Genomic DNA, 18014 nt, shown 5'->3' on the forward strand with positions numbered 1-18014 from the left:
TCCCAACAAGACCTATGGCCACTCAAGGGGGGCTACTGCTTGCCTACGAGAGAAGAGTGGTCAAGATGGCCTAATCACCTGAGCCTCTGGGCTGGTAGAGAGCTGCCAGAGCCCCCAGTCTCAGGCTTCAGGATGCCCAGAGGTGACTGAGGGGCTGTCTGCAGGGTAGTGGTGGAGGTCTGCACACCTTCTAAGGTCAGGCGCTTTATGGGCAGCCAGGACCTACCAGACTCTACTGCTCAGGCTACTGACAAGTGCCAGGAATCTCAAAGCTCTTTGCAGCCAGAGTTCTTCAAGGATGTAAGGTACACGAGCCACCAGCATCTGTCATAGTATTGTCACTCAGCACATGCTCTAGAGCATCCGTCTGCTGCTAGGTACAAGGAGGGTGATTTCCCTGTGAGAAATGTCTCACTGGGACTCTGTTATCGCTGATCATCTAGAGACGATGGTGCCTCTGGAGAGAGCTGGCTGGCACAAGCCAGGGCTCGGCGTGCCGGGCATCACATGGTGTACAAACAGGGCAAGATAGCTAGTGACTATCAGTCAGGAAGGTTACCATGAGGTTGAGCCTGGACTACAGTGGGACCCTACCTCAAAAAACAAGGTTAGGTGGTTATGCCAAGGCCTCCAGAGCCGAGCTGGAAATAAATGTTCTCCCAGGGATGTCCCTCTTGAAACTTTGCTTGTTCAACCCATACCCTGCAAGTTCTTAGGTAATGTATGCTTCCCTGTTGCTGTAAAAGACAGGTACTGGGCCTTCAGGCCACTTGGTACCCTTCCCCAGGACCCTCGGGCTGGGGCAAAATGATGCCAGCAGATGTTTGCACCCCAGTATGTGCTTCGTAGTGTGTGTGAGAGCTGTGTATGGCAGGGTGGTGTGCTCTGGAGAGCAGGTGCTGCTACTGGACTTGGAGGCCTTCTGGACACTGATTCCACAGCCTCTTCCTGGCCTGGGTAGAGGTGATGAGCACATGTTCTCAGCTTCCTTTAGTCTGACTTGATCTGTTAGGTAGCAGAAAAGGAACGAAGTGAAGTCATGAGTTATGTGAAATACAAATGGCATTTTGTCACCTGGTCATGATGTCTGCTCCAGCAATTGGGGACAACTTCAAGAAGTGATCCACGCCGGAGCTGGCCAGGCTTGCGTGATGGGTCCCAGTCTTAACAGCTGTGTAACTGTACCAGTGCCCAAACTCCCTGCCTGGTCGCAGTGTGGATGCAGTGAGGGTGCAGTGAGTTGAGAGACAATCAGATTGGTAATTCTCAACTCCTATCACGGGGAACATGCATTTGAAGCCATGAAGAATTGCGCTCGGGTGTGTACCTGCAACTGAATGACCTCTGGGAGCCCAAGTCTGCTTCTTCCATGTCCCCAGCAGCAAGCCCATTGCTGAGCAGGAGAGTTATCTTCCGAGGGCAGAAAACGGTTTATTTTCTAGGTGGAGAGGAGGGAGGGTTGGACTAGCCTTGTTTGGATTAAAGGTACGAAACGTAGGGACACTGGTGGGCAGAAACTAGGGTAAGGTAGATGGAAATAGAAGAGGTGTCGTAATTGACACTTTGGGAGTGTGGCCAGGAAGTGGACTTGGCCCTGGCGGTGAGGGGAAATTTGTGGAGGCAGGGTCTTCTCCATACGGCATAGTCCTCGTAGGGTGCTCTGCCCCTTCCTGCAGTGTTCTCCTCAACCTGGGAAGAAATTGGTGGATAGTGCCTGTGTAGCCTGCCCCACTAGGTTGAAGATGCCCTATGCAGACCAGTGTTGTGGGTGCCCTTCTATGCCAAAAATACTTTCCCCTCCTGAGCCCTTCCACTGTAGAACAGGCTCAGTACCTTCTGAGGAGTAATGCATCGTCGGTGGGGAGGATCCTCATTTACCTGGCCCAGCCCCCAATGCCATGTAGTGGCATGTGGGGGCCCAGCCCCAGGTGGGAAAATAGATGGCTTCCATCTGAGAGCTCACTGGAGATCTGATGGTGACATCGTCGTTATGCGTTCTTCTTTGAGGATGTTACTCCAGAAGTCTTCATTGTAGTCCCTACTGACAGCTCTGTATGTGGCCCTCTTACAACTTACACCTCTACCTACCACAAGGCCCTGTGTGGCACAAATGGGGGAAGGGTACTGTTCATGTTGGAGCCCCATTGCAGGTGGAAGGTTGCCCCCACCCCCATGCTGCCGTTAGCCATTGCCATCCTGCCTCCCCAACTCCTCATCTCCAAGTCCCACAGCTTCCTGTGCCAAAGGCTGTATACAAGATACCCCTCAACCAGTGCACAGCCCCTCGTCACTGAACCCCTGGCGGTTAGGCCAGAGACCCCGCCAGGATTGGCCAGCAAAAGTCAGTTGTGCTGCCAAGCGACTGCCGGGGGCCCGTCCGGCTCTTGCCTGCCCCGCCCCGGCCCGCCACAAGTGAGGAGCAAGCCTCCGCGGCCATGGCCTGGCGCCCGCACTAGCTCTCCTGCACAGATGCCACCGGGGAGCCGGCGGGTAGGAACTTGCCCGCGGCCGAGGGCGGGGATTGGGACCAGGGCTGCACGACCACCTCACCTCTGCCTGCCTGGCTCTCCGCTTTTCAGTGCTCAGTTCCCCCCTGGTGGGCTCGGGCAGCTGCCCCCACCCCAGGCGCAGCAGGAAGCCCGAGGGCCATAGTTTCCCCAGCGCCTCTACAGAGGAAGTCGCCGACTGTGGGTGCGGTGCCCCCCGTGCCCGTACTGGGTTGGCGTTCTACCGAACGTCAGGTGGGAGGCCAGACTGGCCTAGGTAGTGGCATGCGGGGGCGGCTGGCGCTGGTGGAGTCTGTACTGAGCCCGCCCAGCAAACCCAGGACAGCCCAGCCCGACCAAGCCCCGGGCCGGAGCCCAGGCGTGGGTGTGCGCCTGCGAAAACGAAAGCCACTAGCTGCAACAACTTCGCGGCAGAAGGCGCTGACGAAAAGCTGTGCGGTGCCGCTCTCGGGGATGGTGAGCGGGCCGCCGGGCGGGATGGGCAGCGGCGCCCGGGCGCGGTGCTTCCCTAGCTATAAATAGCCGCTGTGCGGGGGCGGGAGGATGGTGCCAGCGCTTTGCAAGTGCGGGCCGGCTCGGAACACCGGGCCCAGGGTCCTAGCCACTCAGCACTCGAGTAGGAGGAGGGGTAGGGTTGGAGTAGGGGTCGCTTTGGCATGGGGCGCTTCTAGTTCTGCACGTGGGGGCAGGGCCGGCCGCCAGGCTCTCCCCCAGCTCAGTTGTTGTCGGTTCTGCTTTTCCCAGAAGGGGGAGGGGACCTAGTGCATGATATGTCTCTGGCAGAAAAGGCTGGAAACAGCAGACGCCAGCTGCAGGCAAATTGCAGGTTTCCCCAGCCCCTGCTTGAGTCGGTTGAGGACTCATTACCTGTAATGGCATGGGGAAATCCCTTGCCCTCAGTAGCCTTGCCTGGACAGTCAGGACCTTATGAGAGAGTAGGAGAGTGTCCCTGATGGCCTCTGAACAGTCTGAGACCACAGATTGCCTTCCATATGGTTATGAGGTACTCATTGCAGAAACTTCTGTCCCCTCTGGCGTTTGGCTTGCAGGAGAGGGGGGAGGCTCCCGGTTCCCCTCCATCTTAGGCATGGAGCAGAAGTGCTGCGGGGCCCCTCTCTCCTCAGGGCATCAAAAAAGATGAGCTACCTACCTAGAAAGCAGCCCTAGATTCAAACACCGAGATTCCTGAGCAGGAGGAGGGTGCCAGAGAGAGCATCTATACAAGAGGCTATGGGCGCTACCCAGGGCACTGACTGCCAGCAACCTTGATGCACTCCTTCCTGGGGACAAATGGGTGTAAAAGGCAGAGCTGGTGGGAGAGTTCTGCTGTAGCCTCAGCTTCCTGCTGCTTGCTGGCTCACAAAGGAGCTAGTCTCTTCAGAGCAAGAGCACTGAAATCTGGTGTGGGAGATGCTGGGCAGTCACCAGGAGTTGTTTGCCCCAAGAGGTGTAGTCAGTCCAGGAGCTGCGCGATATTGAGAGCATCTCTCTAGACCCTGCTCACACACCTCTCTAGGTCGTCTTGTCTGAGTGGTTTGTGTGTGTTAGTGGGCGACAGGTGTCACCTCAAGATTGTAGGATGCCCTTATCCCTTGCACGGGGCCATCCCTGGCTCCTTGGAGTCAGGCTGTTAATTTTGAGGCTGTGTTGGTGTCTGCACAGGTTTCTGTGAGTTTTCTGGGGTTTGGGAGAGGGAGTTGCTGAGCCCTGAGCTCTACCTTGCTGAAGCGCCATCACTCCATTGTTCAGCCACTCATTGCTAACAGCAATCTGCTCCTTGACCCTTTGTCTACTCTTGCAATAGGATTCTTGCTCTCACCTGCTCACCATTTGCCCATACCTAGAGGGACCATAGGAACACCTCTACCAGGGAGAGGAATAGGGTTTCTCCTGGGTACTCACAGGGCTATTTTCGGTGGACAGGTTTGTTCGAGTATGCTGCTCTAGAAAGCCTTGCTTGTCCCATTGTCCCATGGCTATCCCCCAGCTGTCAGCTTTCCTTTTCCAACCCATCATTCTTTATATTGACCCTGAAAATGAGCTCAGATGTCAACTGTGGCCCATGTACTATGGGACAGAGGGTTCTGTGGTTGTTATCAAGGAGATGGTTTTGATGACATGGGAAATACCTCCCTGTGCTCAGGATTTCCCAAGTTATGGGGCTGACTGCAAGGAAATTGCTACTACCTGATCCCCTCTCAGCTGCCCATTTCGTATTTCTGTCTGCTCAGCAGAGGCACAGCCTCCCACTCCTGTCTCCTCTGGCTTTGCCCAGACACCCTCAGAGTCTCTGCTCTCTTGGCCTCTTATTTCACTGGCCAGTCTCTCCTATAGTTGGACCTGGATGGCTGGAATGTTGCCCTACCACCCCTTTAAGAGAATCGGAGTCAATATCTTGTGATTTTTTTTTTTTAATCCAGAACATTAGTTTTCCGCTCAGTCTGCAGGTAGGCCCCACAGGGAGACAGTGTACCATCCTTGTTTCCTGGATTCTTGTACTGGTGGACTTCCTTTTCCTCAGGGGCTTTGGGAGCTTAGCCTCCATCCCAGATTTACCTCATACGTCATGAGGTCCTCAAGAGCAGCACAGCCCTGTTATCTGTCCATCTGCCCTCCTGCCTATAGCAGCTCAGTGTCCTGGGGCTGTGCCAGGGCAACTGTTGTGTCCAAGACTAAGGCCCTTGAACCGAGGTCAAAAGCTGGAGTCAGTCTTGGCCTCAACTTGCCAGACCCCAGCCAGACTCAGACCCCTTGAATGGGGAGCCTCGGTGAGGTAGAGAGGGGAAAATTTACTGCCATCTGCCTAGTATCCCACCTGTTTCCTCAGGCCACATAGCCTGTGCACAGTCTGTTGCCTTTTCCTTGTCAGTGCCGCTGGAGGTGCCATGTGCTGCCTCCTTTACAGCCTTTCTAGGTACCCCTAGATGAGATCCTCCCTCTGCTTGCCCTCTTGCCTGGCCTGGTGCCCTACTGGGCATGGCACTGAGAAGGGCAAATCAGAACAAGTGTCATACCTCAGTCCCATGTGTGGCAGCAGGGGACAGCGAGGGGAAACAGTCAAGCCCTGGGAGGACCAAGGCTAAAGACCCTCTCCTGCAGTGGGCCTCTGAAGCACCTATGCTACCAGTGGAGGGGCACCAGCCAGTGACCAGCCACCCCATCTGTGAGCAAGCCTTTCGGTGGAGGCTGCCCTGTGCTAAGATGAGTGGATGTGAGAAACACATGGTTCAAAACCCTGCCCGCTCCTCCCTTTGGGAGTGTTAAAGAGGGGCATGGGAAGAGGAGAGGGCTAGAGACCCCTGCTCCTGGTCCCACCATCACTGGACATCCTTGAGCAGGTCTCTTGAGCTCAGTCATTCTCTCTGGGAAGGGCTAGCTTGGGCTATCTCTGCCAGTGTGGCAGGAGAATGAAACTCCAAGTCCTCCCCTGCCCACCACCATCTAGCTCTGGCTGGGCCATTTCCCTCCCCACCTCCTTTCCTTCCTGGCAAGTTCCCAGGGTACTTTGTGCCTTAGAGAAGGGGCTCTTGAGGATCTGTGACTGAAAGGTAAGAATCTCAGAATAGCCATGGGCTGTAACTGTTTCTACAGAGTGTGCCGGGAGAACCAGATCTAAACTTGAATCTGCAGCTCCAGGTGCTGTGCTAGTGGCTCTGGGCTAAGTAAAGAGGCTGTATTTAGCAGCCCCCAGGTCAGGTATGTAGGTTCTGAGATCCAGAAGTGTGCATGGACAAGCTTTGCCTACACCAAGGCCCACAGGGGAGTGTGAGCTGGCTGCTGAGTCTGTAATGTAGGGAAATAGGAGCCTGGGTCTCAGCAGGAATGAGCTTCCCCTAACTACAGCATGCAGGGATGTCAAGAGACGGTAGCCCAGGCAAAGTGCTTCATACCTGCAGGAGCCAATGCTGTGTGCTACCTCTGTAGTGTACTACTCCCCGAGATTGCCATTAATGGAAGGCAGAGCTCCACCAGCTCCTGGCCAGGCCTGTCCGCCCATGCTGCTCTCCAGTCCATTGTGAGTAGGTGAGCATTAGTGGGTGCTACTCAGGCTTACCCACTACCTCCACTGACACAGCTCTCTGCTCCTCTGAGAAAGGCTTCAGGAACCCTCACAGCAGTGCCCATGCCCCGCCTCCATCTGCCCCAAGACTCACATTGCTGTGGGGTGGGCTGGAGCTTGCCTCCACAGCAGGACACTGTGAGGAGGGTTTGGGAGCTTGTGTCCAGCCCACAGTCTGGGACTCCATAAATTATTCAGTGGCCAGTGTGTGTTTCAGTGACGTCATCGGTCATCCAGGAGCCCAGAACCACTCTGAGGAACGGAGATGGGCTGAGATGCTTGGGATGAAGTACTTGGCATGCAGGAGAAACTTGAGCACAATGTGGTGTTTGGAAGTGTTCTGGGGCTGCTGGGAAGGCCCCTGACTGCTCTGAGCAAGCATTCTCCCCAGCGACACTGACCGCCAGGGAATCCAGTCTTGGTGACACCACAACTCAGGATTCAAGTGAGGCTGATTAAAGATGGCGTGCATGCCTGTAGGGGTGGGAAAGCATGGTCCTACACATCCTACACCTCCTTGGGGGTCGGGTCCCTGATGCCCTCTGACTCCAGCAATGCTGCCAGCTCTCAAGTGTGTGTTCCTACTATGGCATGAGCTCCATTGCAGGCTCCTTCCATACTAGCTCCAGCCCAGCTCAGACCCTGCTTCCCCTAATGTCCTCCGGAGGTCTGTGCCTTTTCTTCTGGGCTTTGGGCTAGGTGCTATGTGGCCTCTGCTTAGCCCCATCCCTTTTCACTTGTGGACTGTGGTGAGGGAGACAGAACAGACTAGCTATCTACCTGCTGGGTACCTGCCTTCCTCCTGAGAGGCCCTCTGATGCCTTCTCTGGGGTGGGTTTGGTGGGGCAGTCAGGGAGAGGTGAGATCCAGCTTTTCCCTTTAGGAAAGGGCCCTGCCCAGTCCATCCTGGAGCTGTAAACACAGAAGCTGGACTCAGCTTAGCTCAGGCAGAAGGCATAGTTGGCTTGTTTTCTATCCTGCTGGCTCATGACTCTGCCCTTTCTCAGTACAGCTGTCTCCAAAGGCCAGCGTGGTGGCCACAGGAACACTCCCCTGCCTACCCAGGCTTGTCTCCACCTCTCCATCTGCACACACAGCCCCATGCTGAGAGGGCAAAGGAGACCCCAAGGGCTCCTGCTAGTTTACCCTCTGGCTGCATGCCCAGGAAAGAGAAGGGACCTGTTAACGGGAAACAGGGAGGAGATGGTACCCAGTAAATCAAGAGTCTTGTGGAGCAGTAAATGAACACATGAGGCCTGAGTGAGCCAACCTTGCCCAGCAAGTGTGCCTTCCAGCACTACTTCCTCTAGGGAAGGGCCAGGAGAGAGCAGCCTCTGCACTTGCTGGATTTCAAGCCTCCTAGGGCTCATTTGGAGTATTTGTCAGGGGCATCTGTGAATCCTTTCCGCTCTTCCTGGGACTTGCCTCGTTCTTTCTGGATTCAGTACTGCTGTGTTATAAAAGGAAGTGAAAAGGAGGTAGGGATCCAAACCATACCCATGCATAGTGTGTCGGAAACTCGGCCTCTCTGCACTAATACCTTTGTCGTTGGGTGCTCTGGGAGACACGGGGAGGGGGGGAGGAATCCCTCAGCTAGCCATGCTGTGGTGCAGTTCTGTTGCTAACAATCCATCCCTGTTGGTTTTCTCTTCCCCTGGTATTGAATGTGATTCTCTTGCAGCCACCCACCACCTGCCTGACAGGTCTTTTACAGCCCCCAGAGGGGGTTGGGCCCTTCTAGTCCTGCCCTTGCATGGGAAGGCGACCTGAGGCACTGTGCCTTCAATCCTCAGCTTGAGGAATGAGAGCCTTTTCAGGACTCCTGGCCTCCTGTGCCCCTTAACATCTGCCAGGTCTCCTCTGCTTCCCAGCACACCCTACATGTGGCCAAGCACAATTTATTGCTGGTAGCACCTTCTCAGCTCACTTTTTCATGGTGTGATAGTTTCACCTGGCAAGGTGGACCGTGCTTGAACACTGTTTGGAACTGTAACATTATCACCTGGCACTGGCTGCCTCTTAGAGAAGGGTCAGTTTATCTTCTTGCAGTTCCCATGTCCCCCAAGTGTGGGAGTCATATACACTTGAAGCTTGGAAGAGCTGTGTTTGCTGTGAACACCGTTGTTTCCCTCCTGCCTCACACAGTTGAACGTGGAAATTTCCAGAAAGAGGCGGGGAAGGTTAGGATCTATCCCCCTAGCACAGATAGCCTGTACCTGGCCAGGACACACTGCCAGCTGCAAAGCTATAAGAAAGGCTGGCCTTGAGTTATCTCCTCCACATCAGAGAAAGCAAGCCACAGGAACTTCATAGAAGAGGGACCAGATATCACATGGACCTGGGAAGACACTGGGATTATTGGCTGGGCAGAGGCTGTGGAAGGACATAAACAAATGCTCGTGTGCATGGAATCTGGCTTGTGTCAGTAAAAAGGACTCAGGGAAGTTGGAGAGGCAGTTGAGATAGAAAATTTAAAAGGCCAATGGGACCTAGCTTAATTGAGCCAGGAGGGCCAAGAGTTTAAGACCAGCCTGGGTATATAGTGTAAACTCTCTCAAACAAGGACTAGGGACATACTCAGAGGTTAACATGCTTCATTAGCACACCCAAAGCCCTGGGGCCAGTTGATAAAGGCTTCAGTCCTGGGAGCAACCCTGTGCCATATAGAAAAACTCCATTCTGCTAATTAACCAGAGTTAATTAACTAGCTACCTTCAGGGGTGATTAGCTCCAGTATGTATAACTGTTAGACAGCATGACAGTATCCAACACCCCTACCCTTAGCTGGTGTCTGAGGCCCCCAGGTCCCTGCCTCTGTGCTTTGCTCAGCCTTCCTGTGTCTGCACGCCAGTACCACTGGCTTGGAGCAGGGCCCCTTCCCTGCCTCGCTCTGCTCCTCTGGTCACAGGTCAGAAAAGCAGATGCAAATGTGTGTGGGGGGGGACTTTTGAGATAGGGTTTCTCCATGTAGCCCGGCTGGTTGGCTTGGAAGTTGCTGTGCTGACTAGACTGGCCTCAGACTCAGAGATCCCCTGCCTCTGCCTCCTGAGCACTAGAGGTGAAGTGTGCACTACCATGCCTGGTTCTGAACGCATCTCTGAGAAGTCAGGCAGACCCTCTGCCATCCTGAGGTCTGAATAAAGTAGGGAGACTTCTGTGGAGGAGAGACTTCTGTGGATCCAGGTTGATTCCAGGCCTCTCCAAGTGTGTGTATGCTGGGCATGGGGGATCTGGAAAAGGGCACCTGGTCACACCAGATCTTGGGGTGACTCTCCCTACCATCCAGACTGAAGAGCTGCTGCAGCCAGTTGTGGAGGTTGGTACAGGTGTGGTATTCTTGTGAATACCCACAGGGATCTTTTCCTCAAAGCTGTGGGGTGATGAGGTCCACCCAGTTCTGGGTAGCCCCTCGAGTCTGTAGCTCCAGAAGGCTTAGTCCCTGCTCTCTGAGCTCCACTGTCAGTTGTCTGTGTGTGATGTCTATGATCAAATGGAGCCCTTTCCTAGCCTCACACCGCTGGAACTGTGGATACCTTCATGGCCACTGTAGTCTGTCTTAGGCTAGCCTCAGCACTAAGAGCAGGGAAGCAGGCCCTTGCCTCCCACGCCAACTGCTGTAGTTGAGAGTAACACACACACACACACACACACACACACACTGTGTAGCTTTTTATAAGCTGTTATAGATACATATCTGAGGCATATATAATGGTGTTTGCTGTCCTGGGGGTAGATATTCTTCAGCCCCTAGCCTGCCAAGTGGGCTCTCCTTGTGGCCTAGTATGGAGGCTGTGGTGCTAAGGACTGAGGGCATTAAGCTTTTCCAGGTCATCTTGAGATGCCCTGCCCTCCTTCCACCCCCATCCCCTTGGCCTGCTAGAGCTTGGGTTTATACTTCTGGGTATGAACCACTAATAGTCAGCGAGCCACCATGAGAACAGAGCACCACATGGATGCTACTTTAATACCTGTGACTGGCACTTGAGACCCGAAAAACCCCTAATGAAGCCTGTCAAGATATAGGGCCTGGGCTGGCTGGAGCTTCTCTGAGGTTGACTACAGGGACCCCCCAGCTTCTTCCAGGCTGCTGAAGCCATGTGTCAAACAGCTCGTCACTTCTTCCCTCTGGCATCCATGTGAAGGCATCCAACAAGTGATTGTCAGATGCCAGGCTTGTCACCACAAGGGTGCTGGTGACAGGGAAGGAGGGCAAATACCTCATGCTTCGATGTGAACCAAGAGATGGGAGCACTCCACCAAAGCCAGATGATATGACTGAGGTGGTGGGGGCCTGGGTAGCATTGGGGTTGAGAAAGTGAGACTGCAGGGGCTTGACCTCCAGCAGCAGTTGTTGCCGGTCCCCTCTGGCTCAGTATTCTTCCCTTGAGAGTCGTTCCTGTGTCTTTGCCAATACCTGTGCAGAGAAATGTTTGCACAGCGTGAAAGCCACCATAGGGAACAGGTCCAGTGAGCATGTGTGATACAAAAGAGGAGACTGAGGCAGGAGGATCATGAGTGAAGCAGGCTCAGCTCACTTAGTGTGACTTTGACTTGGAAAAACGGCCATGGAAACTCACTTGTACCATCCTCTGCCCTGGATGAGAAGGGAGTTGGTAGAGGCAGCCATGCCCATCTCTTCTTTTGGGTGGCAAGACAGGGCTGAGAAATCCCTGGCTAGGCCCTAAACACAGTGGCAGGCTTGAGGGAACCTCAGGAGGGGTGTCCCTAGGGCTCCAGGGACAGCGTTCCTTAGCTTACCTTTGCTTACCCCTTAGGGCATCTGGCGGATCCCCGTGGATGAGATTGACCGGCCAGGCAGCTTTGCCTGGCACATGAACCGCTCCATCGTACTGCTCCTCAAGGTTCTAGCCCAGCTCCGGGACCATAACACCTTGTTGAAGGTGTCTTCCATGCTGCAGCGGACACCAGACCAGGGCAAGTGAGTGAGCCACCACATACAGCCTGGCTTATCATCTTCCCAGGCTTGTCCCCACTGTCCCATCTGGCTCTGGGGTCTTTTGGTCCAGAAGCCACAGCCTTCCCTCTGTCCTGAGGGACATCTCTTAGTATCTAGAACTCAAGTACTCTGCCTCTGCCTCGAACACCCTAGGACTTACATGCTGTTAGTCTCCACACTTAGACCCTCCCTTCTGTCCAGTGTGGGGCTCTCAGAGGCACTGACTAGCATGGGGTGTAGGGGATAGACAATCAGAAAATCGCCTTGGCACCCCAGGGAAATAGGTAGGCAGCAGAGGTCTTGGGCCTCAACAGCTCTCAGGGCTTCGTTGGCCAGAAGGATGGGACACAAAGACAGAGGATGTCTGCCACAGCTGCCATGCGTAGAGATTGGGGATGGCGTACCCAGAGATGCTACTCACACAGGCTAGGTTTGCGGTAAAGCATAAGCATCCCAGAAACCAACCTGAGGGAGAGGAACTTAGCCCCCAAGCCTTCTGTGAGCTGGCACTTAGCCCACCATAGCACTGATCTCCGGCTAGCCTGTAGTCCAGAGGGCTCTGGGCAGTCACTGGGACCAAGTCAGAGGTTTGTTGAATATGAATGTGACTGTGTTCCCAAGTGCTCCTGGGGTAAGTGCTGGCTCACCCCCTAGCTGCACTATATGGTTTCTGACCCTGTCCCATTCTTTCTGTCCCCGTGTGACCACAGGAAATACCTGCGAGATGCTGACCGCCAGGTCCTGGCCCAGCGGGCTTTCATTCTCACTGTGAAAGTGCTGGAGGACACACTGAGTGAGCTTGCAGAGGTATGTCAGCCTCCCACACCACAGCCCAGGTCTTGCGTGTGAGGGCCTAAGAAAACAAGTCTCTGCAGCAGCCACAGTAAGGCCCTGCATAGGTCTTTCCCATGTCAGCGCCCCTGGGAAACCAGGCTGTGCCATCCCAGAAGCAGTGAGTAAGAGTCCCATTGTCCGACCTGCCCCACACTCCCTTATGTGAGGAGGGTGGATGCCAGAGGAGCAGAGGAGAATGGGACTCTCGGCTAGCCCCCTCGTCTGTGACTGGAACCCAATCTTGTCCAGCTGGCACGTGTGCAAAACCAGAATGGAATGGCATTTGGGTCGAGAGACCAGAGGCTCTGAGATCAGCGAACCCCCAGTAGTAACTAGTCTGTTTTTCTTGTAGGGGTTAGAACACCCAGGACCCAAGGGCTGTGGCCACTCCGGAGCCAGGATGACCACCGATGTCTCACACAAAGCCAGTCCCGAGGATGGCCAGGAAAGCCTCCCCCAACCCAAGAAGCTACCTCTAGCTGATGGCTCAGGACCAGGGCCTGAGCCAGGGGGCAGAGTGGGCCCTCTCAGCCAATTGCCAGTGGCCACAGACACAAGGGACAGCACAGACCAGGGTGGGGAGCGGAAAGACAAAGAGAGTCCCCAGGCAGGGCCCACTGAACCCATGGACACCATTGAGGCTACTGTTCACCACACAGACTTGGAACAGACTTCACCTCTGCTTCCAGGGCGTCCCCCAAGGGACAGGGCCCCTGAGAGCCGGTCCGCTGAGCTTTCTCTAGAGGAACTGAGCATCAGTACCCGACAACAACCCACTCCACTTACACCAACCCCTGCAACGCCCACCACCACTGCTAGTCCCCCCACCACGGGAGCCAGGGGAGTTGGCCACCCTGAGGAGGCACCTCCAAGGCCTAATCGCAAAAGGAAACTCCTGGAGGATACAGAGTCTGGCAAGACTCTCCTGCTGGATGCCTATCGAGTGTGGCAGCAGGGCCAGAAGGGCATGGCCTATGACCTGGGCCGCATTGAGAAGATCATGTCGGAGACTTACATGCTCATCAAGCAGGTAGGCAGCCGCTGCCCTGACCCCAGGGCCACATGTGTCTCAGACTCCTTCATTGCCTGGGCCTTCTGTTCTCCAGAAGGTTCCTTCTTGGGTCCACATGTATCAGGGGCCCACCCTGAAGGTAGGCTTTAGGTATTGTGCCTACCCCTTTCCCACTGTATACTTTGCTTGTTTGTTGAGGTTTTTCTCTGATGAGCAGGCAATAAGTTTAGACTCAAAACAATGAGGTGTACGTGTGAATTCAGCCTTTAAGGAAGACTAAACTGCAGTATAAGTCCAACACGGGAGTGTGGAAGCCCCGGTCCCATGACTGTGAGGGGACACTTGAGCCTCTTCCTGAGATGGGTGACTGTGGTACCCAGTCTAAGGCACAGAACTGGAGTCTAAGCATGGCAACCCAGAGAGTCTGCCACCCTTCTCGGTCTACTTGATCCCCACCCCCCAAACAGATGCATTATTCCCATAGGCGGAATCCCCAGAACTTGTGCAGATGGGGTGACTGTCCTAGTGGTCGGCTTCCCACATGGCGCCTTTGAGATCCTCTCCACCATGAATTCCTAGGAGCAGCATAGGTGCGGCCGCTTTTCCTGCGGGGAGAACCGGTCCCTTCCTATTGCCTGTCCCCATCTTCACTTGACAATATGTGGCCATCTCCTTCGAGCCGCATGTGCTTGTTTATGATGCCCTACACCTCTAGTCTCATACTGACCTCCACGTGTTAGGCTCTTAGTCTGTGGTACACACTCACCATCCTACCTGGGCTTCTAGAGGGCTCTTCCCATTGGAATCGACATTCCACTCTCAAGGTAGATCAGAAACCAACCTGTGACAGCTACTTTAGCTAATCTGGTTTTGTTTTGAAACAGGGTCTTACTGTGTAATTCATGCTGGCCTGAGACACTCAATCCTGCCTCTTGACTCCCAAGTACTAACATTAAAAGCGTGTACTGCAAAGCCCAGCTCTCAGCTGAATTTGAAAGCTTCACTGGGGTCTGAGGCCTCTGTCAATCTCAGCCCTGAAGGACACAAATAACTGGCCATGGAAAGTAACTTGATGTGGCCTGAGGGTTAACTGGGACAAGTCCTAACAGCAGCAGCTGGTACATGGGCCTTTGGGCTGCATCCCCACATGGATGAGACTTGGTTGCTGGGTTGTGGTCCTCACTGAGGAGAGTCCACATAGAAGTGCCCTTCTTGAGCTGGGTTAATATAGCACCTAAGAGTCAGGCACTGTGGCCTAGGTTCCCTCATTTTAGGCATCTCTCTGTTCAGGTGGACGAGGAGACTGCACTGGAGCAGGCTGTGAAGTTCTGTCAGGTTCACCTTGGGGCTGCTACCCAGAGACAGGTAAGCTTGTAAGCTCTGCCTTGTACACACATCCCACTAACTCCCCAGCCTATGCCACCCTTCATACAGAACCTGTCCCACACCAAAGCCTTGGACTGCAGGTCCAGAAGCAAATGTGCCCTGGAGCTGGTTCCTGTGGTCACCATGGGCCCAGGGGGAAGAGCAGGAAGCGTCTAGGCTTCTGAATAATGGGTCACAATCCCAACATGGTAGTGCCTTGACAGGACTCAGACGTACATGTGGGTCCTCAGGTGCTATGCTTTCGCTCCTTCACAAGTTAACCTTTGTGACCAGTACAGGAGTGATTCCAGAACCTGGCTGACTAGGACTGAAGCAATAGGGAATGTGGGGCGCAGGCAGAGCCTGTAGGGGGAAATCACTGAGTGTGGTAGGGCTCATCCCAAGCTAGGGTATTGAGGTGCCGAAGAGGCGGAGGAAGATGGCAGGGAGAGTAAGACCCTCCTGGGATGGGCTGAGAGAAGCCCCTCTAGGCCAAAGATAGAGCTCCTGGTGACCACATGTGTTGGGCACACCTTTAATTCTGGCACTCAGGAGGCAGAGGCAGGTGGATTTCTGTGAGTTCTAGATTAGCCTAGTCTATACAGCGAGTTCCAGGACAGCAAGGGGCTACATAGAGAGGTCCTGTCTCAAATTTAAAAAGTGGGGCGACCTGGGCTCATGTTGAATCTTGCCAGAGAACAGCCTAGGAGGAATTGGAGGCAGGTCTAGCAGGACAGAGTCACCCCTGTAAAGCCTTGAGAGCTACAGGTCAGAAAAGGCAAAACAGCCTTCTTGTCAGTGGCCGTCAGTGTCTGTGTCATTGTGGGTCTGTCTTCTCATCCTAGGAGTGACCCAGTGGTTTTGGACTGCCTTGTCCTAGGAGCCCCAGCAGCTCCTTAGGGATTCAGACAGGCTTCCTCCTGGTAGAATAGGACCTGAGGTGATCAACACTGTCAGACCCTAGGTCTAAGGGTCCAGGGATTGATTCATCTTTGAGCGTGCAGGCTGTGGGTCAGCCTCCTAGATGAGAAGCAGAATCCTTGGCAGGATTGACCAACCAGCCAGCTGACCTCACCACTTGATTGTTGCCCGCAAGCCTGGGATTTGCTATGTAGCCCAGACTGACCTATAACTCTTGGCAGTCTCCTGCCTCAGCTTCCTGAGTATTGGGAATACAAATGTGTACGTTCACTAGGCAGTGGTGGTACATGCCTTTAATCCTAACACTTGGGAGGCTGAGGCAGGTGGGTTTCTATGAGTTCAAGGACAGCCTGGTCTACAGAGCAAGTTCCAGGACAAAGAACTCAAAGAAAGCTACACAGAGAAACTGCCTCGAAAAGAAAAGTGCATATCTGACTTTGAATGGGCTTAAGTGTTAAACACATTCAGGAAATACCAGACCCCCTCCCTTTACTGGTGCAGTATTAAATTAAGGTCAGGGTGGAATCTGGTTTCTTAGAGGAGGCAGCTAAAGGGAAAGAGGACTACTTGAAGCCAAGACCTACACATATCGATACCATTTGGGTCACTAGTGGTGGCTGCTACCAGCAGCCCTTGAAAGCACCAGGCTAGGTAATGGGGTAGACTGCTCTCTTCCACTCTGGCTCTGTATCCCAGGAGGTGACCTGACACTGGCTAGCAGCAGGCAGACAAATGGTCCTTAGGGCCTGCCACCCACTCCCCAGATCCCCCTGGGATGGGGTGCCCCTAGGATTGTCCTAGGTTCTCTCACTACCACACACCATTTGGGTCTGGCTAGCAGCTCTGTCCCCGGGGGCCCAGTCTGAGGGCTATTTTGTATCTCTGCATCTTTCCTTGTGTCTCCTCTCTTCAAAGAGACACTACCTAGCGGGCTGCCCTCCAGTTTCCCATTAAACCTCATGTCGTCCCCTACTATCCCATGATCATCCCAGGGGGTGGGACTGCGGGCAGGCTGTTCTTCCAAACACTCCACCTCTTCAAAGCCACTCCACCTCACCCCTTCCCACAGAGTCCCACAAGCCTGCACTTTGAGAAGAGCAGTTGAGACAGTTAGAGCTAGCCTAGGCCTACCTCTGTCCAGCATTAAGAAGACACCAGCATTTAGAGCCAAGAGCTCCTGCCCCTTTAGGAATTTCCATTTTGTTTGCTGGGGTCCCTGTTGCTGTGGCAGCCTGGTATGTCCCTGGAAAGCACCGTGGGCCTCCTTAAATGCAGTCACTTGCTGCTGAGGTTGTTCCTGACTGAAGACAGGCAGGCAGGTAGCCCTCACTCTGACTCGTGTCTGCCCTCTTGCACATTGCCAGCCTTGCTGTGGCCTCCTGCCTCATCTTGTAGTGAATTAACTTCTCCCAGCACTAGACAGCCACCAGAAGCAGAACTTTGCAGACTTGTCCCCATCATGTGAGACATCTTAGGAGAAATATGTCAGAAGAGAAAGCACCAATGGGTACCAAGGCAAAGGGACCTGTGTGGAGAGTCAGAGGCCTCTAAGGGCTTCCTGGAAACCAAAGGCCAGGCTGCAGGTGAAAGAAAGGCCTATATGGCCAAATTCAGTAGCATTAGGCCTGAGGGTCTCAAGCTTGGGGAACAGACTAGTTCATTTGTTCTCCCTTGGAAAGTCACTCTCGTAGGTTTACCGCCCATTCCTCCAGCCCCAAGATTGGGCCTACATCCTCCATAGAGATATAGGTGAATGGGTCCTTCTCGACTGGCACTGTGGAGGGGACAGAGAAGCCAGGTCTTCATGAGGCTCTGCTAAGCATGGTGGGTGTCTCCATAGAGGAGGAGCTGACTCTCGGCTGTGTGTTGGTGGCAGCTGTGTCCTGGTAGAATGTTTGAGCTCTCTGGCACAGCCAGCAAGAACCTCAGAGTAATGTATGGTGTTATGTTGGCTTCCAGCGCCCAGAAGGAGTGTCCTGTGGGACTGGATTAGGCTGCGGTGGGACAGGGCGATGCGTGCTCAGAGGGCGGCCCCATTGACCTTTTTTCACCTTGCCTTTGCTGTCGCAGGCCTCAGGAGACGCACCCACCACCCCCAAGCACCCCAAGGACAGTAGAGAGAACTTCTTCCCTGCCACAGTAGCCCCCACAGCACCTGACCCCTTGCCAGCTGATGCCCTCCAGCGGCCCAGTGACTCCCACCTCAAGCCTCAGACTGTATTGTCTTCTGCCACCGCTGTCATCGGTTGCCCTCCCTCCACATCAGCCTCTACCCCAGACCTGTCCGCAGATCCTGGAATTCTGCGGCCACACAGACCAGAGGCTACCACCAGCATGGCCTCTCTGAGTCCTGGTAAG

At 54.3% G+C, this 18014-nt stretch overlaps 1 protein-coding gene across 4 annotated transcripts in view; it reads left to right on the plus strand.

Annotated features, from left to right (window-relative positions):
* Positions 1 to 18014, plus strand: part of Cabin1 (calcineurin binding protein 1) — a 115989-nt gene that overhangs the window by 91305 nt on the left and 6670 nt on the right. For all 4 annotated transcript variants that reach the window (XM_050138461.1, XM_050138473.1, XM_050138466.1 and 1 more), the window contains 5 exons: positions 11343 to 11506; positions 12235 to 12331; positions 12711 to 13388; positions 14661 to 14735; positions 17727 to 18009. In XM_050138461.1, coding sequence (XP_049994418.1) covers positions 11343 to 11506; positions 12235 to 12331; positions 12711 to 13388; positions 14661 to 14735; positions 17727 to 18009 — 1297 coding nt within the window. The remainder of the gene's footprint in view (positions 1 to 11342; positions 11507 to 12234; positions 12332 to 12710; positions 13389 to 14660; positions 14736 to 17726; positions 18010 to 18014) is intronic.

This window comes from Alexandromys fortis, unplaced genomic scaffold, assembly GCF_014885135.2.
Source record: "Alexandromys fortis isolate MF-2015 unplaced genomic scaffold, M_Fortis_MF-2015_v1.1 scaffold_9, whole genome shotgun sequence".
In the NCBI taxonomy this organism is placed as follows: domain Eukaryota; kingdom Metazoa; phylum Chordata; class Mammalia; order Rodentia; family Cricetidae; genus Alexandromys; species Alexandromys fortis.